The sequence below is a fragment of the Ptychodera flava genome, chromosome 10, assembly GCF_041260155.1.
Source record: "Ptychodera flava strain L36383 chromosome 10, AS_Pfla_20210202, whole genome shotgun sequence".
In the NCBI taxonomy this organism is placed as follows: domain Eukaryota; kingdom Metazoa; phylum Hemichordata; class Enteropneusta; family Ptychoderidae; genus Ptychodera; species Ptychodera flava.
This window is the reverse complement of record NC_091937.1, coordinates 40372668-40391569: the sequence shown is the minus strand read 5'-3', so window position 1 is coordinate 40391569 and position 18902 is coordinate 40372668. Positions and strand designations below refer to the sequence as shown.

General features: G+C 37.6%; 2 protein-coding genes across 3 annotated transcripts in view; one reads left to right on the top strand and one right to left on the bottom strand.

The window, feature by feature from the left end:
- The window catches only part of LOC139142781 (androglobin-like), a 120753-nt gene extending 116892 nt beyond the window's left edge, over positions 1–3861 (bottom strand). Inside the window, exon 1 of one of the 2 annotated variants that reach the window (XM_070712948.1) lies at positions 3713–3861. In XM_070712948.1, coding sequence (XP_070569049.1) covers positions 3713–3771 — 59 coding nt within the window. In that variant the 5' untranslated portion in view covers positions 3772–3861. The remainder of the gene's footprint in view (positions 1–3712) is intronic. The other variant, XM_070712949.1, reaches the window with a different exon arrangement.
- Positions 307–17719, top strand: LOC139142784 (vacuolar protein sorting-associated protein VTA1 homolog). The gene is made up of 7 exons (XM_070712951.1): positions 307–450; positions 7859–7953; positions 9295–9422; positions 12021–12096; positions 12791–12905; positions 13906–14118; positions 15081–17719. Exons 1-7 carry the CDS (start codon positions 342–344, stop codon positions 15224–15226), a joined length of 882 nt encoding a protein of 293 aa, XP_070569052.1. The 5' UTR covers positions 307–341; the 3' UTR covers positions 15227–17719.
- Positions 17720–18902: the final 1183 nt, after the last annotated feature.

Below are 18902 nucleotides of genomic sequence, written 5' to 3'. Positions count from 1 at the left end.
ACACAATATCATAATTCCTGCGAACAAGGTAGAGTTTTCATGCATGTTTTGAGGTCCATTTCAATAAGAAATGCCAAAAAATTTTGGCAAATTCTCCGACAGCCGATATAGTGTCAATAGCTAAAGCCGGTTCTTTTCGAGTTTCCATTGGTCTCCTTTCTCCCTCCGTGATTTTTTCCACCTCCACCGGATTATTGAGGTTCAGAGCTTATAGCATAGACCCTAGAGAATATAGACATAGTAATTCCCTGACAGATCAACAGGTAGTTTGCCTCGTCCCAGTGGATGACGTCATGGTTGCATGACTGCTCCTATCGCGCATGTGCGAGTTTTGATTCAAGATGGCCGCAGCCAAGATTCCGGCTGTACCTGCCGTTCTGAAAGCTCTCCGTCACTACATCGATATCGCGAAAGAACATGATGCGAGGGACCCAGTAGTATCTTATTACTGTAAGTACATGCTACATGCAAGAAATCAAAGTGCAACTTGTTTTAGATCAGAATTTATTCGTGCTACACCGTAATGTTTTGATTTACGTACACTGTCACGGTACAGTCTCAAGTCCAGACTAGACTCTATCGCCCATAGGCGAGGCTTGTCTCATGTCGAGACGTGACAGTTATGGTTAGGTGTGGAACGATCGTTACATGCGATATTGAAGACGCTTTAACGTCTGCCAGCTGTCTCACACATCAGTGTCGCGCATGTATCACCTCATTGCAATACATTACTAAATAGGTGGAAACTTCGCCCTCATAAACTTGTACATGAGTACATCCATACCTTAAATATTGTTGAAATCTGTATGGATTATCAGGGAGCGATGCCGTAACGACTTTCAAACGATAATATATTGCTGTACAGTGCTCCGAGAATAAAGCCTAAAAGGTGATCTCGCCAATAATAGTTCATACTCGCAGATCAAAGTCAGGCATTAATTGTAAGTTAGCAAATAATTTAAATTTTATAGACATGATATTTCATGCAGTTTAAAAATGAATTAATCTGAATCGTAACAATGCATAATTTATTGGGTTTGTTATTAATTGTCATTGATATTAATGATTATTATACAACTAACGAATTATCTAATCGCTCAGGCCTCAGTGCAAGTGAGAGTGCTTGTTGAACGAGTAATATGATTCATGAACTATGACCTGAATAATTTTCAGTCCATGGCTTCGGTGTAAATTGTAGCTGGAACTGTAGTGTGGTATCTATGGTGAAGTACTGTGCCATTGTGAAGAGTCCGAATAATGTTGAGAGGGCAACCCTACCCATGTTTGTTTTGCTTTTAATGCTGTTGTTGTTTGAACACTCTCTGTACATAAGAAGTAAACAAATTCAATGGGCAACGAGGAGACATTGATGGTTAGTACGGCAGATCAATAGACTGTATAGGGCAGATTACCATTCCGAGATGTCTTTCTAAGACACTAAAATTCAAGGCCTGCCAAGTAGACCATTGCAGTGAATTAATAAAATTAATCACAAAATGTGATATCATTGATTTGTTTAGAAATACATTTTGAAGGATACTGACAACTGTTGATAAAGGAGTATGACTAATACACCTGTGATTATGACCCAATTTCTGTGCCACCATTGGACACAGTACAAGTCAGACACAATACCTGTATCAATACACGTATATAATAACTATACATACTGCATACCCCACCATCACCAACGGCAATCACAAAATAATAGTAATAGTAATAATAACAATAATAACAATAATAATAATAATAATAATATAATAATAATAATAATAATACTGTGTCCATTATAGGATTTAGTAATCTCAAAACATTCTTGTTCTCTTAACCCTTTCACCACCATGGTTTGGCCCAAACCCATTGTAATAAATGGTGAGTGTGGACCTATCGACAGGGAATTGGGGGTGAACAGGTAACTACTGGGTATTACCTGTAATCACACTTATGCTCATTGCCTCTGAGCTCATGAGAAGCATACCATGATCCAAGCTATCTGTGAACTGTTTGTTAGCTTAAGGACTACAGGTAGTCTGCTATAATATTAGGTATCCCACACTGATGGTCAGGAATGACCATTAGAATTAAAGCGTCTAAGACACAGATGTAATAACATTGTTACAGCTCTGACATTATTTGTTACTGTTCATACATAGCAAATTGAATGAACTGAATATCTTCAAGTATTTAACCATGCATTGATTTGTTATTGGTGTGAATTGTCAGAAACACTGTGCTGCCAATTGTAGCAACAGATGGTTTGTCAAAAAATCGAAAAAGTTTTTTCAGAAAAATTTTCAACCATAAATAGTTTAACCACCACAGATTAGCTTGACCTAATTCAATAGCAACCTACAGCTACATGCAGTAACTGAAGTTAGAAATCAAAATAATGAAAGACTATTTTGGTAATCACTTTTCATCTAAATATATGTCTGTTTGTATGTTACAATTTTACGCCCAGCTCTTCAAGGACCTTGTTGTCTGTTTAATTGACATTTTATGTATTCTAAGGAGTTTTATTTAGTTCATGTCTATTTTAAGGGTGAAAATCCCAATATCATGAATTTTCACAAAATGAAGAAAGTAGCATTGTTGCATGACCCTGACCATGAAGATCATTTCCAGAAGGGTTTGAATATCAAATGACAAAGTACTAAATTTTCTCAATCATTTCATCTCTTTCTCTTTTTGGATTTTCCAATTTTTCCATGGAAAACTATGGTGTAACACATTTACTGAACTTTTGTGATAGAATGCTGAAATGACTCTCTATTAGAATCCACAGTCTTCATAGCAGTAGCTATCACTATTTAATTTTGTATGCAATGTATAGCCTTACAATGATACACCAGCAGGACTTGTTGGTCTCTTTGTTCAAGACATTTTAGTATTGATGTTGTCTGTGAGGAGTTTATAGCTTCTTCATAGTCTCATAAATTTATTGATTATTGATGCAAACTGTTGAAGAACTACTGTAATTGCTGTTTGACAAATTTGAAGTGCCAAGTTCAACTGCAAACAGTTCAATCTTTATGTACAGTGAATGATTAGTTGTGTCTTTGACTATCTTCTCAACAACTTTATCGTCAATACAGGTTAGGTTTACAATTTCCTCAATAACAGTTCAAGCATTAACTTCAAAGGATATGTCAGTGTATGATTCTAAGTCGATTTCCACTGTGATTCAATAACTTTGCCTACTCTGTTATCAGCTCAATTTTTTACCTACAAAAGTTGTATGGAGTTGTATAGGACAAAATAAATCCACTGATAGTTAGTAAGGTATAATGTGATACACACACCGTGAAGTCTCTAGCTGTATGAAGTCCATACTTGCCAACAATAATCACGTTTTTAAGTTTTAAAAGATCTTTGAATTGAGGCAATGTCAGTTGAGTCCACTGTTTGGTGTTGTTCATTTAGCAACTACAAATGAATAGTTTTATTGCATAAGCTAAAACACGGAAATCTAAACCCTGATACTAGTGTGTAAATTATGGAAACAGGAATGTTTTCGCATAAATAACATGGAATAAATTCCCCAAGTCTGTCTAGTATTTTATGTTTTTGTAAGATGTGTAACTTGTAATCTCCCCAGGCTTGTTTTTCTTATTTTTCTACTGAGAAATACTTGTTCAAAGTGTGTGTGTATGAGTAACCCAGCTTGGACACTGTGTTCTTTATCAAGGTAGTTCAATAGACAGATACTTACGAGCTTGAGACTAACCTCAGACCTAAGGAAGTGGCTCTGAACTTGGACGGACTTGACATTTTTCTTTTTGGCTGCACTGCCGAAGATTTGCTGTCTGCTCTTGTGTTTTGCCGGTCAGTACTGTATAGTACTGTGGCTCGGTTACCATGCTAGCAAACAGTGGATGTGAAGTGCAAATACTGGGCATTGCCTACAGCATTGCACTGTGTTTACACATCACCTTCACAGATAACAATGGACTCCCATCTTAGGGGACATCTCATAAACAATGTCAGAGTTAAGAAGAGTGTCTCTGATTTTCCCTGAACACTTTCCTTGTTAATCAATTTGTTACTTCACACAACAGGACTACTTTCAACCATATATCAAGTTGTATTTTTAGTCAAAACAGCTTGAAAATACTGTCCGTCATAAATATCTGTATAACAATTTCTGAAAAAAACATGAGTACAAGGTGATCCTGAAAAAGCCTAAACTAATTTGCAGGGACATGATAAAAGACGAGCAGGAAAAGTGTTGTAAACTCTGTGGTATGTCACAGTGACATGTTAAGTTGGAAGTTAAGACAGTGAAATTCATCACACTTTGTCACTGTGCTGTGGTGTGCGTAATGTTATTTTGTTTATATGGTTCAACCGGAAAATTTACAGCTGCAAGGAAATGAATATCATATTTTTGTCTCTGGAAAAATGAAAAATTTCAGTTGATTTCTCAAAGCAAACAGGGATTAAGACGATTCTCAAAATATGAAAAGGGTGGAGAAAGTTGTGACCTTCTCTCTCCTATTTTGCAACTAAATGGATTCTACCGCAGTAATTGAAAACAATAGGGTCAAACCATTGTCAGCTGAAGAAAAGGGCATGCCATTTCAACATATTGTAACTTAGGTTCACAATTTTGAATTGAAGTATCACCAGTTTTTGGATGCTCATTATGAGATGACCCCTGACCCCCACCAAAACCCTTGATTCAAGGCTTAACAAGGGCGTAGACAATTAGATCTTGTAATATAACACAGTGTCAACAAAAGATTTTCACAAGACAAACCTATTAAATGCTGTGAGGGACAAAGCAACCTACCTAATTGCCAGAGCTGCTTTCCTGAAGAGTTTGAGTTCTGCCATGTTGAGTGGAATTAAGGCAGTGTTGGAATGTGTTAGCTCCGCTAGGGGACTTAAACCCCTGGAGTCAGAAACACGTAGAGATCGCCAATTGAAAAGAAACCAAGAAATGGCAAGCCTTATCGATTTCATTTCTTCAGCAGTGTTTGCATTGTAACAACTATTTGTGGTTTACCGAAGGTTTTAAAATTCAGATCAAGATAACAAGACACATGTTGATTCAGTTTGTAACCATGGAATATACCTGCTGTGTTTACTACATCTGATCAGAAAGCTGGATTATGTATAATTTGCTGAGTGTCACTGATACTCTAAGGTAAACCCAGACACACTCACCGCAGTGTCAATGATAATTACATGTTTAAAAGCCCTTCATTGTAGTAGGTGTACAGTTTCAATCTGAGGTTTTATTGTTACAATGTTGCATGCTAATTCAAGGGAGTGAGTAACAATTCGTTAATTGGTCCTGGGAGAATTTCAAATTGACTCATAATGTGCTCTGTTAACCCTCTGAGCCAATTTCCCTGATCTGTAGACCCACCCTTCCTTGAATTGAAACAATTTGGAAGGGTAATTAAAGGGAGAACCTGTGTAGATATTCATAAATCAAATACTGTTATTCAAATTGATGTCAAATGACACGAACACACACTCAGTATTTGTAAATAGACACTGTCTGCTGAAGGTATCTGCAACATGTGTTTCTGCTTAATGCTTTGTCCAACATCAGATGAAAGAGTCAACAGAAGGTGTTTTAAAGTTGAGACATTGTCACAATCAGAGAAAACCTATGCTGTATTGACAATGACATAGCGTACATGTCTAAACAAGTTGTACACTGCAACAATGCTGATGGTGATGAAAATCTGTTATTTTACCCTCAAGGCTGCGTAATAGAGAGTTCATGATGTGTTCTAATGTAGTAAGTGACCGTTAAGAGTTACTCTAATGAATACCAAGCCTGCTTCAGAGACAAAACAAACAGTGCCCACCTGTATATGCACACCTGTATTTAGAAGTCATGTGTGACTTACAGTTCTATGTGCCTCCAAAGTGAAAGACTTAAACTTTTGCTCAAAATTTCTGAAACAAAACTTTCAATCTCTTACCAAATCAACACCAAAAATCAGGGGTCACTGTGCAAAGTTTGGAACTAGAGAAACAAATTATCCAACTTTTGTGATATTTTTTAAAATTCAAACTGGCCGCCATCCCTGTGTTAACTCTACGGCAACATATTAAATTTTGGATTTTCAAAAAACTAAGACAGTGAAATATTTCTTTCTCAAAGAGCTTGAGAATGAGCCCAAACAAGTTATAGATCAGAAAAGAATTGTAGAAATTTGAGAGTCCAAATATCTGTCCCCAAAACACGTTCTACAGTGAGCACATGAATCTCACCTTCACAAAGTGGTTTGATGTTTGCATCCCTCACTTTTCACTCAGAATCTTGAGAGACTGAGACTAAAGACAGCGGCCCTATGTACGACAATTTTACAAATCAAGGCAATCTTAGGGGGCTCAATTTTTTGATAACAACAGGAGTACCCCTCTGAGTAAATCAACTTGCTTTCAAGAGGAGATATGGCCCATTGATTTTCAGGTGTGCCTTGGATTATTTACATCAGGATTTAAAATGACACACAAAGACTAGGGTCATAGGTCATGATAACAATCACATTGGGTATAGACAATATTGCGATGGTTACAATGTCATTTTTGGAACCATAAGCATTCATATAGCTATAGTCATTTTCCTCTTCAAGGGGTGACAAGTTTTGTCACCGTTACTCAAAAACCATGAAAAATATTAGAAATTTCAATTAAAAATTGAAATCTTAGATATTCTTCAGGATTCAGGAATAGGCTGTTGTAACTGTTGTGTGATTGTAAATGGAAGATTGACAAAGCACTATTGTAAATGTAAAACAAAGACAGTTGGCAGGTTCATTCCTTGGAGTTGTGGCTCTGTTTGGCAATACTATTGTTCTTTTCAATATCCATTGTCTTCAAGACGACTCATCACTGGCTTGAGTTGCAATTACATCAATGCCATCATTGAATGTAGAAATGATGAATTGTAGATGTGTTTCAATGAATGGAACTGAAATTATGTCAGAGTAATCCAACCTGTTCACTGGGTTTGTGTTTTGCGTGTATGGAGCCAGTGTTATCAGTACAAAACAAAAGAAAAGACACCACAGTTCAAATAACCATGCAATCATTGGCTAATGTCTCTTGCTTCATACCACACAGTATTCTGAAATACCTGGTACATGTATTCAGGATGTCAATCTGGCCTGTGAATGTGAATTAGGCAAGGTCACCGGGTTCGACTTCAGTTCCAATGTTGACACTTTCACAAGAATGTTGTAAGCTTGATGCTGAAGAATTTCAGCCAGTGTTTGAACATCCTACACACAGAAAAATAGAACTAAAATTAAAAACAATGTGAAGCCAGATTTCAGAGAAATAAATGGGCAAATATTATAACTAGGGTCTCTGAAATTGTTTTGAATACTTTACATACAGGCAGTCAGTATAATAATGACTTTTGCGTAGTTGAGAAAAGTTTATCATCTAACACATGGACTGTTTGGTGCAACTAAAGAATTTCTTGAAGTTTCTTTTCAACCAGAACATGTTATATGTAAAAAAGAATCTGCATCAGAGAGAGTTTTATCCAGTCAGTGTTGCATCAACTGAGCTGTGAGGGCACACTGGTTGTGAAGTACTGTACATGGGATTGTTTGCATTGTGTGGCGCCCTCTCACAACAGCATGCCAGCAAAGCTGAAGGGACCAGCCCTAGCTAGGTCAATCAGTAATAATCTGTTGTCCTCTGTTTCATCTCAAGTGGCGTAATGAATCATTATAAATCTGTCAGTATTATAAGGTTATTTCAGTACAAAGAAAGAATATTCAACATATCTACGGTTGATTATTTTGTAAATGTGAATTGTATTTGTATCAAAATCATTTGAGTACAGCAAAGCATTGCATCATGACTTGTTGTGTACTTTCAGGTCGTCGCTACGCTGTGGAAGAAGGGATGAAGATTGACAGCAAGTCACCAGATTCTCGGAAGTTTCTTTTCGCAGTAATGGACTGTCTAGAACAGGTACAAAGGTGTCTACTTTGTCTAATGTTAGTGTAAAACTCCTCTATTGATTTGTCAATCCCAATATCTCAAACAATAAGTCCCTTTGTGACCTCCTGAACTTAAAACAAGAATCAGCAAAGAGCAGAAAATAGTCCATTCTATATTTCTGTTCTCCATTAATGATATGATTATGAATACACAGGTATAGTGTGGTGTTTGTGTCACAGGACTGTGCTATGATGCGTTGCTTTTAAAGGTACATTCAGTGTTCACATTTTAAGTGATATGATTAGCCTTTCCTGGTCACTTCATTCAAAATCAGCATGCACGTGACAGAGCTGGGAATTAACAATTGTCCCTGATCCAAGGACAACCAAGCCTTAACAATGGTTGTTCCATTGGACTACCTGTGTCTTATGTTTGTTTTACTCTGTTAGATTAGCCTATTAGGAAAAAGAAATTCAGTATGTTGTGGTATACCGTTGGTAGCTTTATACATCAATGTCAGCTTGCACGTTCCATCATGCACTGTCACAGTGTTGCTTGGCTGAGTACATGAAAATTAAACTGGATGAGAGATGATGTTACAGTCAGTAGGATATTAATTTTTTTGTCAGATAATGGGTTGTAGTAATCATATGTAATTGAAAATAAGCCATATGACTTGAGGAAAAGCCGACTTCTGGATGTTTTCTTGGGACTACCAATTTTCAGAAATGGTTGTCCACTTGGACTATAGGTAAAAAGATAATTTCAAGCCAAGGCATAATAATCAAAGTCTCCAGAAGATAACACAGCTGACATACATCATAATTATCAGAATAATTTCTGCATTGAGACATGTCTCAGTTGGATGACTTAGTGAAATGGAGGAGAGGAAAGATCAATTAATGGGCGCACGATATCAATATATTTACAGTCGTTTACATACAAGTACAATGTTTGTCAAGTACAGAAATAACAGGAGACCTCTCATTCTGGACTATGCTCAGTGACTGTTGCAGCTGTAATTTGGTAAACAAGTGTTCATATTCCTATGCATGTGTGTTCCCTAGCCTCCCTCGTTCTACCACAGGTAGCCCTGTTCAGTGCCAAGCCAGGTAGATTCTACTTTCTAGGCAGCTTACCTACACCACTCTCTGTAAGTCAGCCGACTGTGGTTTAAGAGGTCGTCAAACAGTCAAGTCTGTTGCAAGAACATCACATCAGACATGTTATGATATACTAGTTATTGCCAACATGACCTGATAATGATGAATGGACTTGACAGGAAAAGTGTTCAGCCAGATGACCTTAACCCCTAACCCTAAACCGAATTAAGTTTATATTTCATTTATGATATCTTGTCTTTTCTTTCAGATGAAAAAAGAGTTTGCAAGCAATGAGGCAGTGCATAATGAAGTTGTCGGACAAGCCCATTTGGAAAATTATGCCTTGAAAATATTTCTTTATGCTGATAATGAGGACAGGGCAGCCAGATTTAATAAGTTAGTACTTATTCGTCATTGCATTCAGTTTTAATTGATTCTTTTTGCTGTATTTCCTTCTATTGATTTTTCATGTATCTTTCTTGTTTTGTTGACTGTGTATATTTCAGAAATGATTATTATCTGACATCCTGCTGACATATGCATGTGACTCAGAAGTGTTTAGAAACTTCTTCATTTCAATAACATACGCGATGCAATTGTTAATAAGTATCCCCCTTCATTTTAAGCTGCTCACCCCAGTTTCCCTGTATAGAGGTCCAACTTTTCCATAGAAAACAGTGGAATTAGGACAAACCATGGTGATGAAAGGGTGAAATGAGGTATCATGTACCTGCCAAGAGTAGAACTTTGTGAATTTGTGGATACAAACCTGTGGATGTGAACTACAAAGGTTGCCCTGTAGGTCTCTAACTATGTACACTATCCCTAACTTCAACCTAATAACTCCCTAGGATAAGTCTGAAATGCCCTTGTGTCTCCTTATCTTCCCTCTCTTGCCCCTTATACTGCAGTGCCTTATTCCATTCAAGGCCGTCCCATTACAATGGTTAGACAGTTTGGGATTATACCAAAATGTGCTCACTAGGTTTGATTTCTAACTAATTTCATCAATAATATAACATCATAAATATAAATGCCCCTCTAAAATCTTAGCTCTCAGTTCATTCCGTAGTGCATTTAAGATATCTGGATTCTTTGAGTCATGACCAGAATTTCCTGACAAATTCCTGTGCCAGCCCATACCAACATTTGGAAAGTGAAAAATTGTCTTGCCTTCAAGAGTTGTCTTGATCAGAAAGAATGTCATTTACACTTAAAAGTGCTTTCTCTTTGGTACCTCAGATGCTTTTCCTATTCATAGAGATTGATAAACTCAACCGTTTCTGTGTACCCAGTACATCAGCAAAAATACTGGAATCTGAACAATTATATATAATCCCATGGTATTTTTCTCTGTTTGACGTCATCGTATACGAGTGTTTTCGCGGAGCCGTACAACTTCGAGCCGAAGGCGAGAAGTTGTGCGGCTCCGCGAAAAACACGAGTATACGATGACGTCAAACAGAGAAAAATACCATGGGATTATATATTTATCACATGAACAGTCTTCTTATTTTTCTTTTGACGTGAATGGATCAAAATTATCGTAACAAATTGCATGAATTTCGTCGCGATTTGTGTTTTACTTATGCGGATTACTTTCATTTCAAGAGTAAAGCGGCCCGTCACCCAGGAGATACTTTCATTCATAAATCCCATCAAGCTGAAATTTGCTACATAAAATGGTATCTCCACCAACCAGACATACGGATTCTGTCACGTGAACCTGTCAATCATTGTCTCGCGCTGTACCGATGCCAAGGCAAGTCGGCCATCGGTACGGTGGACATAACTTTCATCGTGCTAACGACGGATAGCCACAGTATTCAGAGTTATTCAGAATATTTACAAATAGATTTATGAAGTAAATGCAACGACACGATCGAAACAGTAATTCTCATTCTCAGAGATTCCGTGGCTTTTCAAAATATCACACAAGTTTACGACCGTAGCGAGCGCGAAAGATTCCGTTCGATGACACATAGAGTGTACCTCAATCATGTTTACTGCCGTCACCGCGCCGGTCTCTGCCATGCCGGTGTCAACTCGTTAATCCCGATCTCGGTCGTCAATGTTTGACTTTGATGTTTGCAGTGACATATATCTCACCCGTAGATACATCCTAATTTTACTTGACGGGAACTCTGTTTTGAGTGTTGTCTGAGTCAACTTTCGAAGTACATCGGATTCCACAGCGCTGCAATGCATATACACTGTTTACAGCTCAACAGTTGATGTCTTCGCTATATAGCGCTACAGCCTTCCGGGACAGCCTTACGCCGCGCTACAGGTTTGATTCCGAGCAAGAATTTACGGAATTGTTTGTATGATGAAGGAAATTTATCGTTGTTAGTCGAATGACTTTATGCTTGTGCCTGTATGTCGCTTTCCCGAAGATTATACTGTACTCATGCAGTTGAACTCCCGTTGAGGTGAAGATTTCAGGTTCATCGCCAACCGGGATCGCCAGGTACGACGTCCACGTTGAGCCTTACGAGGCGACTCGACTGGATCGGCGGTATCCCTATTCGATTCTCGGGAACAGCTATAGTTTTAGCGACTCGAAATTTCGCTGGACATGCCTTCTATATTTCCATGTGTGGATTTATCGGTTCACCTTTTTTGAAAAAGTGTCATGAGAGCACGGCATCGATCACGACAAATCGGTCTGTGTTCACGTCGCGACCCGCATCTATGAACGGTATCATGCAAGAAAAAAGTTCCGGTTGATGACGTACAACAGGGGTAATTCGGATTTCTTATCCGTCCTGTTCTACGTCACACAGGTGGGAATTCGGGCCAGTTCATGTGATAAAGGGATTTACAGGAGGCATCTGGTGATATGTTGTAAACAGCGCCCTCTACAGTAAACTTGTATCGTCCTTTTGCCTTGTACAGATATTCATGCACATTCCATATTTTAAGAGAATCGACTTGCTAACAGCAATCTCATATCGACAAACTAAATCTAATTCACATATATTTCACTTCTAGGAATGTTGTCAAATCATTTTATAAAGCCAGTATGTTATTTGACGCTCTTCAAACATTTGGTGAACTCAGTGAAGATGTGAGTATGCAACATATTTATTAGAAGCATTTTAGTAAACCGTTTAGAAATGAAATATGGTCATGATGTTAATGTTGACATGCCCTTGATGTTTTTGAAATAAATCAAAAGTGGTACATCAACGGTATTCTATTTATCATGAGATAAATTCACCAGTTTGTCACAAGCCGTGAGAGCTAAGTCAGAGTTAGAGTGAAGGGTATCTCTGTAGCCTAAGTATGCGGCCCTTACTCAGCACTATGGATGATATTCAGTTGTCTTTTGTAGTGAGAGAAAATTCTGTTCAACTGTCTGAGTTGACAAGTTAAACACTACGTGTTTTGATATGACTTTTTAAGAATATGAAGAAGCTTTTTTACAGACAAGTAAAATATCAAAAGTCACTGCTAATGAAACTTTGTGGTTTAGACTGGTTATCAAAATCAAATGGGTTAGCCTGGTTATCAAGACCAAAGGGTTTAGCCAGGTTATCAAGATCAAAGGGTTTAGTCTGGTTATCAAGATCAAGGGTTTAGTCTGGTTATCAAAATCAAATGGGTTAGCCAGGTTATCAAGATCAAAGAGTAATGGCAATAGTTTTCAATGGATTTGAAGCTCATCACTCCCAATACAGTCAGGTGATTATTCAAAATGGAAAGTGTAGTCTTTTCATTTGCTGTCATGGATCATTGTTTCCCAATGTTACGATTTTCAGATAAAAAACAACAGGAAATATGCCCGTTGGAAAGCTGCATACATTCATGATTGTTTAAAGAAAGGAGAGACGCCCCACGCAGGACCTTTGGATGATTCTGAGGACATGTTTGGTGGTATGTAGAAAATCAAATAAAGTCTTTTATTCTTTTAAAATTGTATTTCCATCTTGATGAATGATTTGAACACTTTTTAGAAGAATAGTAGTTTGTATTGCTGTATCTGAATATCTTGCAATATTGCAAAATGTCCGACACAGTCAGACTTGTCAACTTAGCTGTGTTCATCCTGTGCATATCATCATTAATCATATATTTTATTATTGTATTTTATATAGAATCACATAATAACATGATGTTTATCCCTTCTGAATGTGGTCGAAAAATATCATCCTCCAATATTACTAGATAAGCAGCCACCACTAAAATAAAAAGGCACTCTGAGCCACTTGTAGTATCACTGTGTTATTTACCTTGAAGTTTTTGAGAAGCAAACTTGTTATACCAAGTCTTGTGTATGAGTACCAGGCTGTGTGTTACGAACACAACCAGATTGATAGATAGGTCTTGTATTGAGGATTTGATAGAGTGTTATGCTGTGTGCATTCCAGATGCATTTACCCGGTATATGTATGTGTAAGACTATGCAGCCACAGTTGTGTGCACATGTGCATGCGCACTCAACACCTGTCTTTAACTTTGCAGTCAGAAAACTAGTCCGGTGAAGATGAAATTCTCAACCAAATTTAGAATGGATTCATTGATGTATTCAGGCCATGTTTTAGAGTTTACTATTTTTCCAATAATCATCCTCAGCAGACTGGCTGTGCTACATGTATGCGTTTTGTTGTCCATCAGTCATTCTCTATATGGAAGTCCATCCATGGCTTTGAAATCAATGTGGTTAGACCACATCACTGTTGAAAAGTTTGACCAAACCGGTGTGCAATTGATGGTAGTGTTGATTTAGAGATCAAATGTTTTGATAATTGCATTGTAACGAGTGATAAAATATCCTTTTCTACTTGTTTAATTGCTTTTACTTCAGTTGTGTTACTGGTATTTGAATCATATAAAAAGGGGGAGGCATAAATTTTGCTCATTTAATCTTTTCCAGCTGCAGGAGGGGCTCCGATAGTGCCCAGTAACTTTCCATCTCAGATCCAGCCACAGAACCCATCAATAGGGGGAAGTCAGAACAACCTAGTTATCCCGCCTGGAACCCATGCCCCGCCAACAACGCCCCAAGATCCGGGTCTGAATCGTGGCGTCATTCCAGGGCCATCTTCACAGCATATACCACCACCTGTACAACCAACCAATCAACAAGGTAGGTCTGAGCTTTATGGCTCCTAAGTGCTTGAGGTGTTCATGGGGCCAATGACATCACTTTGTTAGTCTGTGTGTGTGTCTGTCTGTCTGTTTGTATATCCATCCCTTCATCCATCCGTAGACCAAATGGGGAGCTCATAACCTAAAAACAACCCAACCAAAGCGACCATATTAATAAGTGAGATACGTTGGTGATCATAAGGAATATATATGAGTTTTGTAGGTAGCCTGCACAGTTTAAGGGGAAGAAAAGTGAAAATGCATAATATTGCCAAATGGAGTAATGCCCCGATATTTGGTGCATCTGTTTTTAAGGATCCCCTAACTCACACTCCTTCTGTACTTATGTTAAAAAAATTGTTTAATTTTTTCCTGAATTTTCGATTATGTTTGCTGACATCTTCGCTGTAGTGTCAACAATAAACATATAGAGATTCAACAAGATTAGAACAATTCAAATGTACCACCACCGACTGATATCGTCTGTCTTGGAAATGTCAATATTGTATGTCTGGGTGTGTGTTTACATCATTTGAATTATTCAACTATTTACATTTGACAATGGTAGGTGTTGTTGATAAAATATACTATTTATAAACAGTGACAAAGTTGTACAGCTACTGCCCTTTAAGTTGTGAATATTCATGACCACTGCAGTAACAACGGTTTCTTATGAAATGTGGTTATTTATGATAAATAGGTAAATATTCTGTGTTGTATTGCCAGGTAATTGTTTTTACATCATACAATATATTCTTAAGTGACTAATGAGCCCCTCACAGCTTTATTTTTTCACTGGTTAGCATAAAAACAACCACCACTACCTCAGCTGTCCATGACTCTGTATTGCAAACTGAAACTTTGGTACCAACACTCCTGCAGAAATATGTGACTGTTGTGCCAAGATAGGCCATACGTGTAGCAAGTGACCAGCACAGGGATTTTTCTCATTGATTTCAGGTGCCGTCAATCTGACACAAGAGGACTACACAACCGCTCAGAAGTATTGCCGCTATGCTGGCAGTGCACTGCAGTATGAAGACGTACCAACAGCTATCGAAAATTTACAAAAAGCTCTCAGGCTACTACAGACTGGCAAAGAATAAGATAAATAATGACCTTAAATTTGAACTTTAAACTCTGACCTAAGGTAACCCTAGGTTATAGATTTGCATTAAGCGATCTCTCATCTTAGCTCATTGGAACATGTACCTTATAGATCTGTACAGCGGTAGTGTTCTGTGACTTTGAAGATATTTAAAACACTTGAAGTAACAAAATCATTTCTGATGACAAATTTAGAAATCTCCTACAGGAACTGTCAACTTGCTGAACCAAAGCAATGTTTAGATCCATAGACAGTAGGAAAAGGACCTACGTCCAGGACATATCACAAACTCAGTAGAGGTCAAAGGTTAACTGCTGGTCAAAGGCCGTGAAGTGGTGGCAACAAGTTTGCAAATGTGGTGCCGTTTATCCAAATCAAGTCTGTTTTAGGCTGCAGTTTTGGTTTGTGTCAAGCCAATAACATCATTTATGAACTTGAACCAACAGAATCTTGTAAGTCAACTAAATAAGCTAAATACAGGTTTTCCACTTGATCTTTCTTTATCCTCAGACTTATCACATATAAAAGATTATAATATTCACTGCTAAACAGCCACATTTAATTTGCATTTCAGACATTCATCAAAATTTAATGACATCCCAAATATCCATTATGATTGATTGGGAATTTAGAATGCCGTTAAAGATCCTTTGGTCCAAATTTATGAGGTGAACTTTGACCTTGTAATATGACCTCTGACCTCACTTGATCTTCAGTGTTGCCTCTGAAGTCATTCTTTATAGCGTATAGAACAGCAAGATAAAAAATTCATGATTATTAGAAGTCGCAATCGGCAAGGCTGTTCCTACTTCAAGATATTCTGTAAATAGTGAAAACTTTGTGATAATGAAATTGGTCTGTGACAAAAATATTAGTTTACCTGTATGATATTGGTGCTTGGTGGAAGTATCATAGCTATAGCATATTATAGTGCCAACCAATCAGATATAGTCATTCAAGTCATGTGATAAGTATATAACAATATTGTGTATTTCTATTTTATGTCATTATCACCAGATTGCATCTTGGTGAACAATCCAACACATATTTTGTCAGCACAACGAAATTAAAATCTTTGATGAAATGCCATAAGTATTAAAAATGTAAGAATTAATTTTGTTGTGTTCGTATTTCCAGTACTGTATTCACTTGTTTTCAGGATGTACCACATTACTTTAATCGGTATCAAAAAGTAACCTTTCAAAATTAACGAGTATTTCTTGTACATTGTTGTTCCATTCACCAGTTTTTTTCTAGTTTCACATGTACAAAAATGATATTAACAATTGTTGACTGCAAAATTATTGTCAAAACACAAAGGAATTGTTCCATTGTGTTAATTTGCATATCACATGAAAATACAGAGTATTCTGGCCATGATTAGCCAGTTAATATATTGCTGTTATTTGTACTACTTGTTTAACGTATCAAAATGCTTGAAGATCAAGTTTAATACCTTTGAAGAATTCTATTTAGCTTTTGAAACTATTGTTGTTTTTAATTGTTTGCATGCCAAAGACAGCTTGCAGTATTTGCATTATTAAAACACAAGAGTTTAGGGAGCTTATTAGTTAACAACTGAAATATTAAACAAGACTTGTTTTCTAGAGCAAAACAGTATTTGAAATTCTTAGTTCTTTCCAGAGTATTACTCATCTGAACATGTTTTTTTCCCATCTTATGTAAAGTAAACATGAAATATAAATGGCAATTGTTAGCTGATAAATGAGCATATGCAAATTTGAGATTCTGATTGTCAAGGGATGGTTTTGTGATGACATATGCGAAATTTAATAACCACCATTCATTATAATTGTGATGGATATTGCTAGCTATGGCTCAAGCAAAGTCACTGTAACAATTGATGGAAGATTCTATTCCAGGATGTGATAACCTAGGTATTGATGAGACAGATGGACAGCTCAATTGACAGCAGCAAGAATCCTTTTTCAAGAATAAGGAGTCCAAGAAGTAACCTTTGTTTGGTGTTAACACAATTCTTGGGAGAGTAGCAGTGGTATTACTAATGTTTTTTGGTTGGAGGAGTAATTTTCCTTCTATTAGAAGAACTCTGAAAGAGCAGTCAAAACTATTAGAGTTATCAGTGCAGTCAGACAGCAGCAATGTGTAAGCAGCTTTGATAGGCTGACAGATTCTGCCATGTGAGGGCGCTCCAATTAGGGTCAGAGGTCAAAGAGTGTACAAGCACTCAAACACGGCAAGCACTGCTGAATCTTTCATTCTATAGCAGTGAGAGTTAAATCTGAAAAAAATTCTTGTTCTACGTCACAACGTAATTGGTAGGATTCCTCAGCTAAATACAGCAATCATTTGAGCCAAGCAAATTAAGTAACCATTGTGGATGAATTGGAATATAACCTTTTCAACCGAATTCCCTGTAAACAGGTCCACACTTACCAAGTGGGCCAAGCCATTATGGTGAAAGGATTCAGCTTTCATTAAATTAAACAACACTTTGGTACACATCTCATCACTGCAGTCAATTTAGTCATTCTGTAGTCTTTAAAAATTGTTGCAGGGAAGAATTCCAAACGCTGTGCAGATATGATGTTGACTTTTGAATCCTCAGTTTATGGAGTGAGTGGGCTTTGTAAGATAAATGTACTAAAATTTGGAAATAGTCAATTGAATGTGGATGGAATAATCTGTGTGAGCTGGCCATAAATCATTTATATACCAGCAAGTAATAGGGGATCAAGCAGTGCACAGCAATCATGTGATGCATAGCTAGTGTGGTGACTCACCTTAATGTAGTATGCGCCTTGAAACTGAAATGCTTCCTCAAAGAAACTTTCAGCCATTCTTATTCCAAATCAGAATAAAATCAGGGGTCACTGAACAAGTTTGGTACCACAGAAACAATTACCTAGACTTGGTTCAAGTCGGTGAATTTTAAAAAAATAAAATCATTTATAATAGTTTCTCTTGTGTCTCTCCTATTTCGTACAAACCTATCCGGAATTTGGCAGCTCACGCCAGGTTTTCCCAGCAATTGAATGCGTCACGTTTGAGTCTGCGCAGTAGTGAGTTAGTTTCTGCCGGATTCACCGACTTGGACTTCTTGCAAAGTACAGGCGGTGAGACGGACTGTGTACACAGTGACGTAGAGCAAATACAAAATGATTGACAGCCCCCGCCATTATTCTGGCCAATAAGAAGAACGCATGCTAATAAACCTCTGCATGCATTAAAAAGTTTGTTGTCATCTCCGTGTAAAGCTAGACATCGAGTACGTTTTATGTCTGGGCGAATAATGGCATCAAGTTTTACAACTGATCGGTCGACCATCGCTAATCATGCGAGATTACCAAAGAAAGCTTGTTGAGAGTTAGATTGAGGGAAAAGATGTGTTCGTCTGCGCACCAACCGGCAGCGGAAAATCACTGACATACGAAGTCACCCCACATTGTTTTGATTTCCATCGCTTTGGGCACGTAAGAGAACAGGCTACAACTGTAAGGACGGTGTCTTTTTCCATCCTTGAATAACCGGCGACGATTTTCGCATTTTGCAACTTGGGCCCCACAAACAACACAGATATTTTCAGGCATTTTCGGTTATACAACACAGGTTGTGCTGTCTTTCGTGGGAGTGATTGCACTCGACATTTTGTCAACAACGCCATGTGAGTTTTATGCACGTTTCGCTTGGGT

Excerpts from the sequence above, each read along its gene's own strand:
- LOC139142784 (XM_070712951.1), top strand. The coding sequence starts at position 342 with ATGGCCGCAGCCAAGATTCCGGCTGTACCTGCCGTTCTGAAAGCTCTC. Across the intron at positions 9,423-12,020 it reads AGGGCAGCCAGATTTAATAA|GAATGTTGTCAAATCATTTT; the intron begins GTTAGTACTTAT and ends TTTCACTTCTAG. Across the intron at positions 12,097-12,790 it reads TTGGTGAACTCAGTGAAGAT|ATAAAAAACAACAGGAAATA; the intron begins GTGAGTATGCAA and ends TACGATTTTCAG.